Source organism: Desmodus rotundus, chromosome 9 (assembly GCF_022682495.2).
Source record: "Desmodus rotundus isolate HL8 chromosome 9, HLdesRot8A.1, whole genome shotgun sequence".
NCBI classification, from domain to species: domain Eukaryota; kingdom Metazoa; phylum Chordata; class Mammalia; order Chiroptera; family Phyllostomidae; genus Desmodus; species Desmodus rotundus.
In genome coordinates this window covers 71,238,742-71,251,949 of record NC_071395.1, presented here as the reverse complement: position 1 = coordinate 71,251,949, position 13,208 = coordinate 71,238,742, and the positions used below count along the sequence as shown (strand labels likewise).

The window sequence follows — 13,208 nt, the reverse complement described above, 5'->3', positions numbered from 1 at the left end:
AGGGTTGTTCACGGGCAAGTGGCGGGGACTGCTTAGGATCTGACTGCCGCGGTGGCTGGTGAGAAAACGAGCGGCCTCCGGGGACCCCTGTCTCTTCACTCCTGAGCGTCGGGGAGCGGGCACTCCATTATTCCGGAAAGGGCAGGTCCTATATTAGACCGCCAGGGGACGCTGGGACTCTAGCCAGCTGGTCATTTCGGTTACCTGGACACCCCCTATCCCCGCCCTGGCCCATGGCGGGGCTGTGCTCTTGTGCTGCTCCTTTAACGAGCTCCGATCCGGCGTCGCCTACCGCCTGCCGCCTGCCGCCCACACACTACAGCGCGTGCTGAAAGTGCCTCCCTGTCTGCCCGAGATTTCGCTCCTGTGGGCAAGGGGCCATTCGAGGACCGGAGCTACCGGTCGGTCCCCTCTCCCCGCTCAAGTGGGTCAGAACCGTCGTTTCCACCTAGCGGCCAGGTGATGCCAAAGGTGCTGGTCCACACTTTGAAGGAGCCGGCGTGAGGAAGCCTGTCCATGCGGAGAGCTGTGCCCTTTTTTTTTGCATTTCACCGCCTGCCATCTTCCCGTTCAGGATCTGATGGAAGCTGGGCCAAGGGCGGGGCGGGGGTGGGGGTGCGCCCCTAGAGGCAAGTGGATTGCAGTGCGGATTGAACTTCACAGGCGGCGCATGTGAAGTTCAAGTATGACAATGTGTCACTCAAGTATACTCAGTGTGACACAAGTATGACAGGTGTCACACTGAGGCAAGAAAAATTTCATATTACATAAGACGTTGCGAGCTTGCTGAGTGCTAGGGACATTCTTCTACTCACTTTACATTTTTAGATCCTTTAATCCACTAAATAGCCTTGTGATGCTGGTATTGTTATCCCCATTTTACACATGGGGACACTGAGCCACAGAGAAGTAAGAAGAATTTCTGCAAGGTTATACAGAACCCATAGGAAATAGATGAACTTATGCAGGCTGGCCTCCTAGCCCCTTCTGGTAGCTCTGTATGTGGTCCCAATTTGTGGGAACCCATTAGGTCAAGTTAAAGAGTGAGAAACGATATCCTTGAGGGCCCAGAGTTGAGTCAGTAAAGACCATGTGTTTTCATGATTTAAAATAGTCGCAGATTTTATTTGTATTTCAAAAATTCAGTTAGAATGCCTCTGCAATTTGTTTCAACAAATGTTTCTGGAGCATCTTTCATGAGCCCACCCTGAACTGGACATGGAGCTACTCAATGAAATTAGTTTCTGCTTACAGCAAGCTCGTTGTCTAAGGTCAGAGATAAACAACAAAATCAACAAGCACAGGGTTCCAGGAAAAGCTCTGGCTGAGCCTGGCTGCTCTCGTTGCTTCTGTGCTTGTGCTTCAGGAACAGAAGAGAGCTCTGGGGTCAGGGATGAGGTCACCCTTGACTGAGTTTGGAAGGATCTAAAATTGGCTCCATGAGGCAGTGGGAATAGCTTGAGGGAAGGCATGGAGGTGTGAAGCAGCATGACACATTGTCTCCAGGAGCCAGGTGCTTATGGCTGGAGTGAGAAGTATTCAGAGACGCCTACAAGGCTTGGGGTTGAGCTGAGTTTAACTTGGACGCCAAGAGCCAGAGGGAGCTGATAAAGGCTCCTGCCGTCCTACCTTGGCTTCCTTTCTGGTTCTCTTCTTATTGTCCTTACTAGTTTCCTTTACCCACTCTTCATCAGATTTCCCCCCATCATCTTCCTCTCTTCTCACAGGCCTTCCATGTTTCTTTAGCATCCCCGTCATTTCTGCTGTCACCCTTCCCTCTCAGTCTTCCTTTATCACCTCCCTTCCTCCATCACTGAGTCATCAGAATCAAACCTTCAGCCCACCATTTGGACAGCACGACCACTTTATACAGTGTGAAGATTACTGGGGTACAAATTGTACAGACAGATGCAAATCCCTGGTAGCCTAATTATAGAGTCTGTTTATCTTTGCAAGTGTCTGTTGGGTATTTGGCCCTATCCTGCACGATCTTCTGGCCACCTAGCCTGGCTGCCCTCTCTTTCCTTCTTCCTTACACTCCTCTTACATAATTTGAAAAAGGTCCTTTAAACTGGCTCTTTTGGGTCATTTTGAAGCTGATCTTGACCTGACCAGGTGGCTCAGTTGGTTGGGCATCTCCCTGTGAAGTGAAAGGTCACCAGTTTAATTCCCAGTCAGGGCAGATACCTGAGTTTGTTGTGGGTTTGGTCCCTGGTCAGAACACGTAGGAGAGATAACTAATCGATATTTCTCTCCCTCTCTTTAAACATAAATAAAATCTAAAAAAAAAAAGAAGAAGAAGAAGCTGGTCTTGTAAAGTTACAAGACACACCAAAGCAGGAATTATCCAGATTCCATGTCTATGTCCCTTGACTGAACTTTTTTCTAGACACCAAACCACCACATTTATTTGTTCCTTCATTCATTTGTCCATTCATTCACTCATGCATGGAGCTTTTTATTTTTTATTATTTTGTAAGAGAATAAAGTTTTTATTCACTCTCCAAGAAAGGAGAGGGACTTGGTGTGGAGAGATACACCAGCCCCAGCTTTTATTCTTTACTAAATGTTATGCCAAGCACTTGGTGTGATCTTGCCAAGACCAGAAGGATCTAGCCTCTCATTAAGGAGCACATTGTCTAGGAGGAGATGGACTTGTCAGCAAGTACACATAATTAAGTGTCTTGGGAAGATGATGGGATGAGGTCAATTTTTTTTAAAGATTTTATTTATTTTTAGAGTTGGGTAGGGAGGGAGAGGAACATGGATGTGTGACAGATATTGATTGATTGCCTCTCTCACCCCCAACTGGGGACCTGGCCCACAACCCAGGCATGTGCCCTGACTTGGAGTCCAACCTGCGACACTTCGGTTCATAGGCCAGCATTCAGTCCACTGAGCCACACCAGCCAGGGCTAGAGTTACACTTTTAACACATAAGCATAAATAAAAGAATTGAAAACATTTATGTAGATACAGAATTAGTACTATGCATGTGTGATGTGCATCCTTATTTTTCCCTCAAAAATTTTGGCAAAAAGTGCGTAATATCCACAGCAAAATATCGTAGTTGCATTCATTTGTATTGGGTAGGGGAGGATAAGGGAAAGTGAGGAATTGTGAGGATGGGACAGATTTGTTTATTTAGTACCAAAAAAGGACGTTTGGACTGCCAAGTTGGTGAAAGTGAGAAGCGAAAACAGTATCGGCGCTGTCCATGTCATCGGCAGGCTTCCCTGAGGGGAGAGGTGGTGAGACTGTACCTGAGGGCCCAGAGGTCTCTCCTGTGCTTGCCCAGGCTCCTGGCGCCCCTGGCCCAGGGCCCGTCAGCAATGCATGGATCGGCTGTCCAGGACTGTGCAAATAAGCATATACATTAGAGATAAAGTTTATTGTGGTATGTTAAATAAAAAATTTTAACTTTCACAGCTGAAAGTTTGTTTTTTGTTTTTTTGTTTTTTTAAGGAAGAGTTTATTGGGCCATTGCTAGCAAGACAAAGACCCCGTTCTGGGGCATGAAGTCTAAACTACCAGCAACAGTGCCAGGTGGAAAAGCCAGCATGCCCGCAGCCCTGCAGCTGATGTGTTTTTTAAATATCAGGTAGAGGGGAGAGAGGGGGAAGTTGTTCCGAAAGAGGTTACATTGGCTACAGATAAGGTGGGTGGGATAAGGTGGAGTGGGGGCAGCAGCTGGAGAAGTTCATGTGTCAGGAAGGAGTGGAGGCTCCTGTGGGCAGCGGTGCCTGGCAGAACTAGCCCCCTGGAAGTCAATTCGAAGGTCCACCATACACTGGGGAACAGAAGCGGTCTTCTGGTGCTCTGCCCTGACACTGGTTAACCATTCTTGTCTCCACCCTCCACTCTGCTGTAATTTAATTTAGGATGTCTCAGAATTTTCTCCTTGTTGGATGGGAGGTGGCTATGGTGTTTGGGGGAGAGAAGAGTAAGAGTTTACACTTAACCCCAGGCTCCCACCCATTTGTCTGTGTATCTGTCTATTTAATTGCTGTTTCCTGTAGTACCTGACCCCAGGGTGGTTGCTTAAAGCAAAAGATTTTATTTGAAAAAGGGAAGGAAGGGTAGAGAAGAATCAAAATAAGCATTTTAGATGATGGGGCCCAAGAAATCCACATGAACACCGAGAGTATTAAACTTTTTACCTTTCTTCCTGGGGTGCACGTTGAGCATAAGATGTCACACCTCTAACCAGACAAACCAGCCCCACTGAGCCAGTAGCTGAAACTGGAGCCAAAGGACAAGCAGTGTGGCAGCTCTCGAGTCTTCTCGGGGCCACTCCTCGCCAGACAGGTGTGTACACTGAAGATGTCTTTAGCTTCTAATACAATTTTTCAGTTTAATTTTTGAGTAAGTAATATGTTTACTGGTTTCAGAAATCAAAAAATGTTAAAGGTAAAGGGAAAATTCCTCTTCTCATTTCATCATTTTCTCATTCCCTTCCACCATTAATCACTATTATTAGTTTTTTTTGTGTATTTTCTCTATTTCTTTATGCATACATAAGCACATAGGAAAGTAAATTCTTATTTCCCCACTTTCTACACAAATCGAAGTACCTGATCTGATACCAGTGTTCCACACCCTGCTTTTCCCCCCATCAGCCGCTGTATCTTGGAGACTTTTGGTGTCCGCTTAGAGACTCCTTCCTTGTTCTCTTTACAGCGACGCAACAGTCCCTGCACCTTCGGTTTTACGACCAGTCCCCATTGATTGGCATGTAGGTTTCCCCAGTCCCTTGTTATTAGGAACCACGCTGCGGTTACATAACGTGCGTGTAGGTCAGCGCCCATAGACGCAAGCATATCTGTAGCCTGCATTTCTAGAACAGAAATTGCAGGGTCAAAGTGGAAGTTTCGATAGATCATGTCAAATTTGCCTTCCTAGCGGTTTTACCAATATACATTCCCATTGCCTCACCTGCTTCCCCTCAGCCCTGTCAGCAGAGTGGGTTTTGAAACTTTCAGGGTTTGACAAACTCATAGGTGAAAAATTAGTTTTTTAAAAAACTAATAGGTATGCCAGCAGAATTTTAATTTGCATTTCCTTCACAAGTGTGGCTCAGTAAAGGTTTAAGAGCCGTTTGTATTTGTATTTTCAAGTTGTCTTCCCATCTAAAGTGAATTGTCTTAAAAGTCCAAGCCCGGAGCTCCCCACTTGCGTTTGCAATGTCTCTGGAATCTTTGAGAAAATATATGCCTTTATTTAAAAAATAGTTTTTGACATTCTTTGAAAATAAAAGTGCCATCTACAAGTCACTGCTGAATAATATGAAAACACTATAGGTATTTTGAAATTAATTTTTGACAAACAACAGAATCTGAAAAGACTAAAATCAGGTCCCCAGAAATTCATGGCACTGTTTAAAGCAGCCTGGCTGAGGTTAAAACAGACTCATAAGAGTCTTTGTAAAGTTAACATTTTTATTCCCATTATAAATATTTCCTCCATAAATCCATCCACCTGTGGCCCCCAAATAGCACTTACGCTCTTCTCTGGTCTTGAAAAGAGCCTGAAGAGATCCACGTGTGCTCTACCCACCCTCCCCGCGTCCCGAACAGTCCCTGCAGCATGGACCCTACTCCCTAATGCTTCCCAAATGACAGCCACTTCGGGAGTTTGGGAACTAGACAAGAGGCGACGTGCTATTCCTTCCCCCATGGGTAGCACACTGCCTGCCGAGAGGCACAGGTTGTGAAGGGCTCAGCTGTTGGCTCACCTGGACTGCTAACAACCACCTATTTGAAAGAGCCGGAGGGGTTTTTTTGTTTGTTTTTAACCCTAAAGTTAATTTAAGATGATGACCCACTGACTTAGAGGCCTTAGTAAACAGAAAATAGTTGTTCCCGGATGACTTGCACCCACTGGTCCTCATCAAGCACCCCCAGCACAATCCAGGGTGGGGTCCCCGGGTAAAGAGGCCTTGCCCCGTGTATGACAGCACCTGGGTTTCAGGGTTCGTGGAGACGGTAGTGTCCCTGACAAGCACAGCTGTTTTCTTCCCCACCCTTCCTTACCCAGCCCAGCCTGAGAAGCCACCTCAGAACTGGCCCAGCTGGTGTGGCCTCTAATGAGTGGTTGGGTCATGAGGAGGAGGACTGGGGCTGGGAGAGAGGTGGGAGCCCCCAGGGGTTAATTTGCCCACATAGTTCTCAGCTGATTCAAGTCTGGACCATTAGGCTTCTCCTCGACTCCCCGCCTTCCAATCCATCCTTGACAACCCAAGACTCAAAATTTGGACCATTCCTTGGGCCTGGGAGGCTTGGGGAGAACTCTGGCCGTGTTTGTGGGACATTCTGCTGGCTTTGGCCTCTGTCAGCAAACCCCTGTGGCCTGAAGTGGCCTCAGCTCCCCAGGAAGACCCTTTTCTATTACTTCCTCCAGAAATCCTGGGCCACAGCCTCTGAGATCAGCAACTTCTTTGAGGAAGTACCCCTTCTAGGCTGGCAGTTTGGGGACATGGAGGATTTGGGGGCAGGGAGGACATAGGGGTGGGAGTGTGCGCAGTGGCCCAGCTGTGAAGGTCATGGATAGGTGCCGAGATTCTGGGAAATGCACGTGCTTTTGGCCCTTGTACCACCCCTGCTGTTTGTGAGAACAAACTGGAGAATCCGGGGTGGGCATTCTGACCCAGAGGAGTGCTGCTGTTGGGCCCCCGGCCAGCAGAATTCCTAGTCCCCACAAGGGAGCCCCACCTGGCTTCAGGTAGGTCACCTGGCAGATAAGAACTACACTTCACTGCTGGTGCCCCCCAACACAGGAAGGGGCAACCACCCATCTTCCCACCTTGCTCGGTTCTAGCCTAGACGTAGGGGAAGGTATCTGCTGAGGCTAGAATGGGTGGTGGGTGGCACAGCTGTTGTTTCTGAGGAGCGGCTTCCACCACATTTTTGACCCTGGCCTAGAACCTGGAGTTTCCAGCTCAGTCCAGAGCTCAGGTACTCAGTCGAGCTCTAGCCTCTGAGGTCACCAGCCCCCAGCTTCCCTGTCATGCCTGAACCCCTGCTGAGAGCAAGCAGCTGAAGGTCAGGTCGTGCCACTGTACTTTCAGCTAGCACCATCCTAATGCCCTCTCTCTGCCCCAGGCCTCCCCTGTGCCCACTCACCCCTCAGGTCGGTTGGCCTAGATCTGCACTGGGGGGCTTCTGCTCCCTCCCAGGCCACAGCCAGCTGGGTGGGGTGAAGTGGGGCAGTTTCCAGAGCAGCTCCAGGCCGGGTCTTGCTGGCTGGCCCCTGGCAGCCATAACTCATGCCTGCTTCCTCACCAGCAGCACCCAGGGCAAGATGGCAGCCACCACCGCCACCACAGCGATGAGGGTGATGAGAAGGAGGGCGCGGGAACGGCAGCAGAATGACCGTGTGGAGCTGGGTGCTGGTGACGCCTCAGAGAGCTCTGCCAGGCTGCGCCGCGGCAGGACACTGTCCTGCTCCCCCAGGGGCATCCCGTGGCGGCTGATGATGAAGATCTGAGGCTCCCGGGCCAGGCTGGGCAGTGAGTCCAAGGGGAGCTGGGTGCTCTGACTCAGGGATGCTCTCCAGACAGGCTGGGAGACAGCCAGGGGGTTTGTGTGGCCCAGGGTGTTTGTCGGTGGCCCAGAGGGCAGGCCCATAGGCACAGCCAGGGTCTGGGAGCTCTTGTCCAGCATGGAAGGCCAGCGGGAGCTCTTCTTGCTGAGGAAGGTGACGTAGCGGCAGATGGGGCAGACGATGGTCCTCTGGACCTGCCCATCCACGCGGGTGGAGAGTAGGTACTTGACAAGACAGTCATGGCAGAACACATGGCCGCAGCTCAGTGTGCGGCTGGCGCCCTCCAGATCACGGAACTTCTCGTAGCACACCGGGCACTCGCTGCCCGCGCTGTCCTTACTCTCCCCTTCTGACATGGCTGCTGTGGGCGGGAAAAGCTGTGAGCGTTAGTGCTGTTTTCCTTTTTTGCTCCCCTCCCTAACTCCCTTCTACACTCTACTTCTACTGCCCCCCTCTTCCCTTTCTCCTGGGCTCCTGTCCTCTTTTTTCCCCCTCTCTCTCCTTCCCTCTTCTTCTGTTGCTCCTCCTCAGTGGCCTACCTGAATTAACCAAGACCTACAGCCTAAGACCCTTAGGAAGAGATGAGGGGGCCTTCTGGAAGGGGGGATTGGGAGACAGGTAACGAGAGACCCCAGCCCAGCCCCACTGACTCTGGAAGGAAGTGCAAGGAATGCGATGAATGTGTAGCCTCCCCGATACCTCACCTCAGCCATGACATGGTCTACACATGGTGAGATCACCACCTCACCTCTTCCTGCTTCCTTGGTGGAAGTGAAGGCAGGTAGTCCCAGTTCCCCGGGGGAAGCAGGTGGCTGAGTAGATGCGCCCCCAGCCTCAGTCCAGGCCCCACTGTGGGCCTGTGCCCCAAGTGGCTGTTTCCCAGACAAGCCTCTGCTGTTCCTCAGTCTCCCCGCTCAGGGGTTGCCTGATCCACTCGTTCGTATCCAGTCATTGGTTGCATTCCTCTGTGCTGTGTGGTTGTAAAGCAAGGACGGTTTTGAAAATAAAGCACCGAACCTACACATCCAAATGCCTGCTGGCCCTCTGCGTAGTCACCTCAGGGAGCTGGAGGCTCATTCTCCACCTGCCGCAGCTCAGTCATTCTTCAGAGTCTTCTAAGAGGGCTGCCTGAGAACCTTCTTATTAATCTCAGCGAAGACAGATTTTCATCCTTCGAGTCTATGTCCGGTATTGTGAAATGGCCAAAAGTCCTTTGGAGCCAAGCCTGGTGGGAAAATAAGTGAGTGCTCAAGTGACATGATACGGTTTCAAATCAAAGATATGGAGTCACCATGAAGTTACAATGTGGGTTTTAAACATTATCTGAGCCCTGGCCAGGTAGCTCAGATGGTTAGAGCATCATCCCAGTACACCAAGGTTGCAGGTTTGATCCCTGGTCAGGGCACATACAAGAACTAACCAATGAATGTATAAATTAAGTGGAACAACAAACTGATGTTTCTCTCTTTCTCTCCCTCCCTCTCTCTAAAATCAATCAATAAAATTTAAAAATATCTGAGAGCAAAGGAGAAGCTCCAAAATGTTCTTGCCAAAGGCAGAATTGTTGGATTAAGGACACAGCTTCCCAAGATGATGACCTTAAAGGGAAATACCCATCTGGGCATGTGGTGAGGCCCAAGCATCCTCATTTAAAAGTCCCTGATGTCACAACTGTGTAGTCTAAACCCATCAAGAACAGCCCCTTTAGAGATGTTATAGTCACCCGATAAATTCTTTCATCAATGCTAAAAGACCCCTGGACACGCTGACAAATAGAACTGAGAGATGACCTAATGAGAAGAAGATTAGTTAATAGGAGGACAACTATAGTTTGTCAAATCACAAGTCTTTTGAGATTTCTCCCCTCTCTTGGCTTGGTTCCAAATCAATTTTACCAGTTTGAAAATGTCCCATAACTAAGAAGGATCAAAAATATGTAAAGCTAATTTCTTTTAAAAAGCCTGATGAAATTTGGGGTAGGGGGCCTGGCACCCTGCAGGCAGCACCCAAACCTTTGCAGCGGTTTTCAGGCTTTAGTGTCTGAGGCTGTCAGTGTGACCCCAGGTAGGGGCTGGGGGTTGCAGCTGCTCAGACTCTGGAGCTGGGTTCAAATCCTTGATACATCCATCACTGTCTGTAAAACCTCAGGTAAGTGGTATAAACTACCTGAGCCTCAGTTTTCCATCTGTAAGATGGGGTTGGTAATAATACTACCTCCCTTTCAGAGTTGTTCAGAGTATTAAGTGAGCTGGTATGAGCCGAGAGTCCAGCACAAATAAAAGACAGGGGCTCAATAAAAGATGGGTGTCATTGCTGAGGCAGGCCAAGCCCTCTCCCCTCCTAGCACCTGCCTCCCCCTCCTTCCCTCTTCTCCCCAGATGGTCCTTATTATTTAGATGACTAAAAAATTGCACATCCTTCCCAGAGATCGGCTTCCTTCAAATTAGAATAACTGAGCAAGATGACACTATATTGGTAGGTGGTGGACAACAGATAAAAATTACGATGGTGGCGCCAGTGTTTCTCAGTCACTTTGTTTCACAATGCCTATAAATGTCTAAACAAAACAAGTTATTCTCAGAAAGACCATGATTTTCTTCAGCCAACCAACTGCTAACGTGTCCTCCTGTGTTTCATAACTCCCCACAGGCATGTGGTAGTAATTCATTCCATCTAACCATCCATGCATCCATCCATCCATCATTCACCCATCCATATTTATTCATCCATCCTTCCTTTCATCCATCCATCCGTCTATCCAATTATTCAACTAAGTACCTGCTGCATGCTAGGTATTGAGCTAGGCACTGGAAATAAGCAATGATGAAGAAAGTCCTTCATGAGGCCCTGGCTGGTGTGGCTTAATGAATTGAATGCTGGCCTGTGAACCAAAGGGTTGCTGGTTCGATTCCCAGTCAGGGCACATGCCTGAGTTGTGGGAAAGGTCTCCAGTGGGGAGCATGCAAGAGGCAGCCATACATTGATGTTTCTCTCCCTCTCTTTCTCTCTCTTCCCCTCTCTCTAAAAATAGATAAATAAAATCTTTAAAAAAAAAGTTCTTCATGAAAGTTTAGAGCCTAGTGGACATTTATAAATTTTCTTGAAAAAGAGTTTTGTTTTGTTTTTTTTAAAAGGAGGAATGAGCGCTAACTGGTGTGGCTCAGTGGATTGAGTACCAGCCTGTGAAACAAAGAGTCGCTGGCTCCATCCCCAGTCAGGGCACATGCCTGGGTTGCAGGCCGGTTCCCCAGTAGGGGGCGCGTGAGAGGCAACCACACATTGATGTTTCTCCCTCCCTTCCCCTCTAAAAGTAAATAAATAAATAAAATCTTAAAAAAAAAAGGAAGAATGATGATCAATAGCTTCAGTTGTTTAGGTAACTGAAGGGGAGATATCAAGACAGGCAAGAGAATTAAAGCATAGGTGAGAGAATGCTATGGGAAGAAAGGACTTTTGAGGTCATTTAGTTAAATCTAGTTTCATAGGTGAGCGGATCCAGGTCCAGAGAGGGGGAAGTGACTTGTCTGAGATCATGTGGGAAGGCGATGGAGAGGGAGATGGCAGAGAAGAAAGAGGGAGGAGATTCCATAGATGATATAGGGTACATTATTAGACTCAATTAATAGATTGGGTGAATAGATATTAACCAAGTCGGGACGCACTGTCTTCCTTGGGATGAGCAGGGTGAGCAGGGGAGGGAGAAGAGACTGTATTTTTCATGTGAGTTTTTGGAAAAGTAAAAGGGATTCACAGGATGCAAAAGACATCCCAGGTCCCATGGATGGCCTCTCTGGGCTGTCCTTTCTCTTTCCTGAGCTTCAGGAGAGGCACGTCACTCATGCCTAGACAATGCCACCCTCCTTCCCCACCTTCTTCTCCCCTCCCTTCTCAGTCTTTCCCTGGCCTCTCCCTCCTTGTGTCCCTCCCTTTCTCTTAATTCCACTTCATTCTTTATCCTTGAATTTCTCTTATGGGCCCGATTCTGTCTCAGGTGCTGGGGCGGAGGAGCGGGCAGCAGAAGAAATGCGAGGAACATGATCTGGTTTGGGCACTAACCAGCTCAATAACAATGCAAGACATTATGCACGAGAAGACACTCCCATTGGTGCTTTAGGAGACCGTGGGGAGAGGAGGGCTGGAAAGACTTCCTAGGTGAGGTGGGACCAGTGTTGAGCTAATAATAAATAATTACAACAGCCATTATTTATTGAACACTAATTATGTGCTTGGCATTTTGCATTCCTTCCTCATTTAATCCTGACCACTCTGGGAGGTAGGTATTATCTCCATTTTACAGATGAGGGAACTGAAGCTCAAGGCTTAAGTTAAGGAACTTGTTCAAAGTTGCACTGCCGGCTCGGGGCAGACCCAGGATGGGCAGCCCAAGCTGTGTACTGCTGCCTCCAGCAGTGGTTCAGATGCGCCCCCAGCAAGGGCTCAACCTAGCAGAGTAGGATATCCCAGCCCTCACACCCCTACAGAAACACTGACTTAACAAACATTCATAGATGAAAACACCTCACCAGAGCTCCAGAATCCAGTTGTACACATTATACATGTTCAGTTTTTTGTACGTCAATCATACCTTAGTAAAGTGGTTTAAAAAAAAAGGAAGAGATGCAGAAGCATCATTGGAAAAATGACTACCCAAAGTTCCCTTCTCAGAGTGATTCTAAACAGAGCTACCACTCCAGCGACCTGTGAGGCAGGGGAGGACAAGCTTTGGCCCGAGGGGAGTTGGCCCAAGGGAGCTGACCTCATGAAACCCCCTTACCCAGTTTCAGCCACAGCAGCAGCCCATTATGAGGACCGGTTGGGGGTGTCCTCAGCCCAGGGACTCCCCTCCTCCCCACCTTGGGACAGTGAGGCTATGAGGCAGAGGCTCTGTACTTTCAGCTGTGGCCACTCTCCCACCCCCACAACACTACACAAATACACACATATACACACACCCCTGCATCACTCCAGCTTCAGTCTAGAACCTTGCCAACCTCTGCCTGGATCCTGCTCCTTTCCCACCCCCAGCTGGGTCCCCAGACTCACTTTGGCTGAGGCCAGGAAGAGCAGTATCCACCTCTCCACCCGCGGCCTCTTTAGGGCAGATCTGAGCCACCCAGAGGGGCTGGGCATGCAGCACGCCCTCCTGCTGCTGTTACTGTGACAGCTGCCGCTGAGGCATTTCCTAATGAGTGAGCAAGTCGGGGAGGACAGCGCCAGGAAGTGAATGTCACCCAACTTGTTTGAGGCCAGGAGGCTCTTGGCATTGCCCAGGGGTTTGGCCGCTGCTGGAGTCACGTGATCTTGATGAGACTGCCAGGAGCGGAGACCCTGGCCCGAAAACGAGCCCAGAGAGGGGTGCTTCAGACAGGCAGAGGGTCTCACAAGGAGGCAGTGACCCAAGACCGCTTTGACTGAGGCTCCCCGGAGATGGGTCTTCCCATCCCAACAAGTCGTGTGCACAGTCTTCCACTCTCCTGGACCCATTTCAGTGGTCCTCCCCCATCCCCTGCTCCCCTGCCATGCCCAGGGTGAAGGAGTCAGATCAACCTCAGGAAGACTATGATGCCCCAAGTCATACCCAGGTATGCGGGTGATGTGCCTGTGTGTATTTGTCATTCATCAGATGCTCAAAGGGGCTCAGAGCTCCAGAAGACCAGACGCCACTG

General features: G+C 49.2%; 1 protein-coding gene across 6 annotated transcripts; it reads right to left on the bottom strand.

Moving 5' to 3' along the window:
- Positions 1-4,976: 4,976 nt before the first annotated feature.
- RNF222 (ring finger protein 222) lies at positions 4,977-12,717 on the bottom strand. 6 transcript variants are annotated; one of them, XM_045198825.2, is made up of 3 exons: positions 12,586-12,717; positions 8,247-8,767; positions 4,977-7,903 (listed from the first exon to the last, which is right to left on the bottom strand). In XM_045198825.2, the coding sequence occupies exon 3, from the start codon at positions 7,896-7,898 to the stop codon at positions 7,263-7,265; it is 636 nt and encodes a 211-aa protein (XP_045054760.2). In that variant the 5' UTR covers positions 7,899-7,903; positions 8,247-8,767; positions 12,586-12,717; the 3' UTR covers positions 4,977-7,262. The 6 variants fall into 6 exon arrangements, with proteins under 6 accessions (XP_045054760.2, XP_045054762.2, XP_045054759.2 ...); XM_045198827.2 differs by having other exon boundaries at positions 4,977-7,900; XM_045198824.2 differs by having other exon boundaries at positions 8,291-8,767.
- Positions 12,718-13,208: the final 491 nt, after the last annotated feature.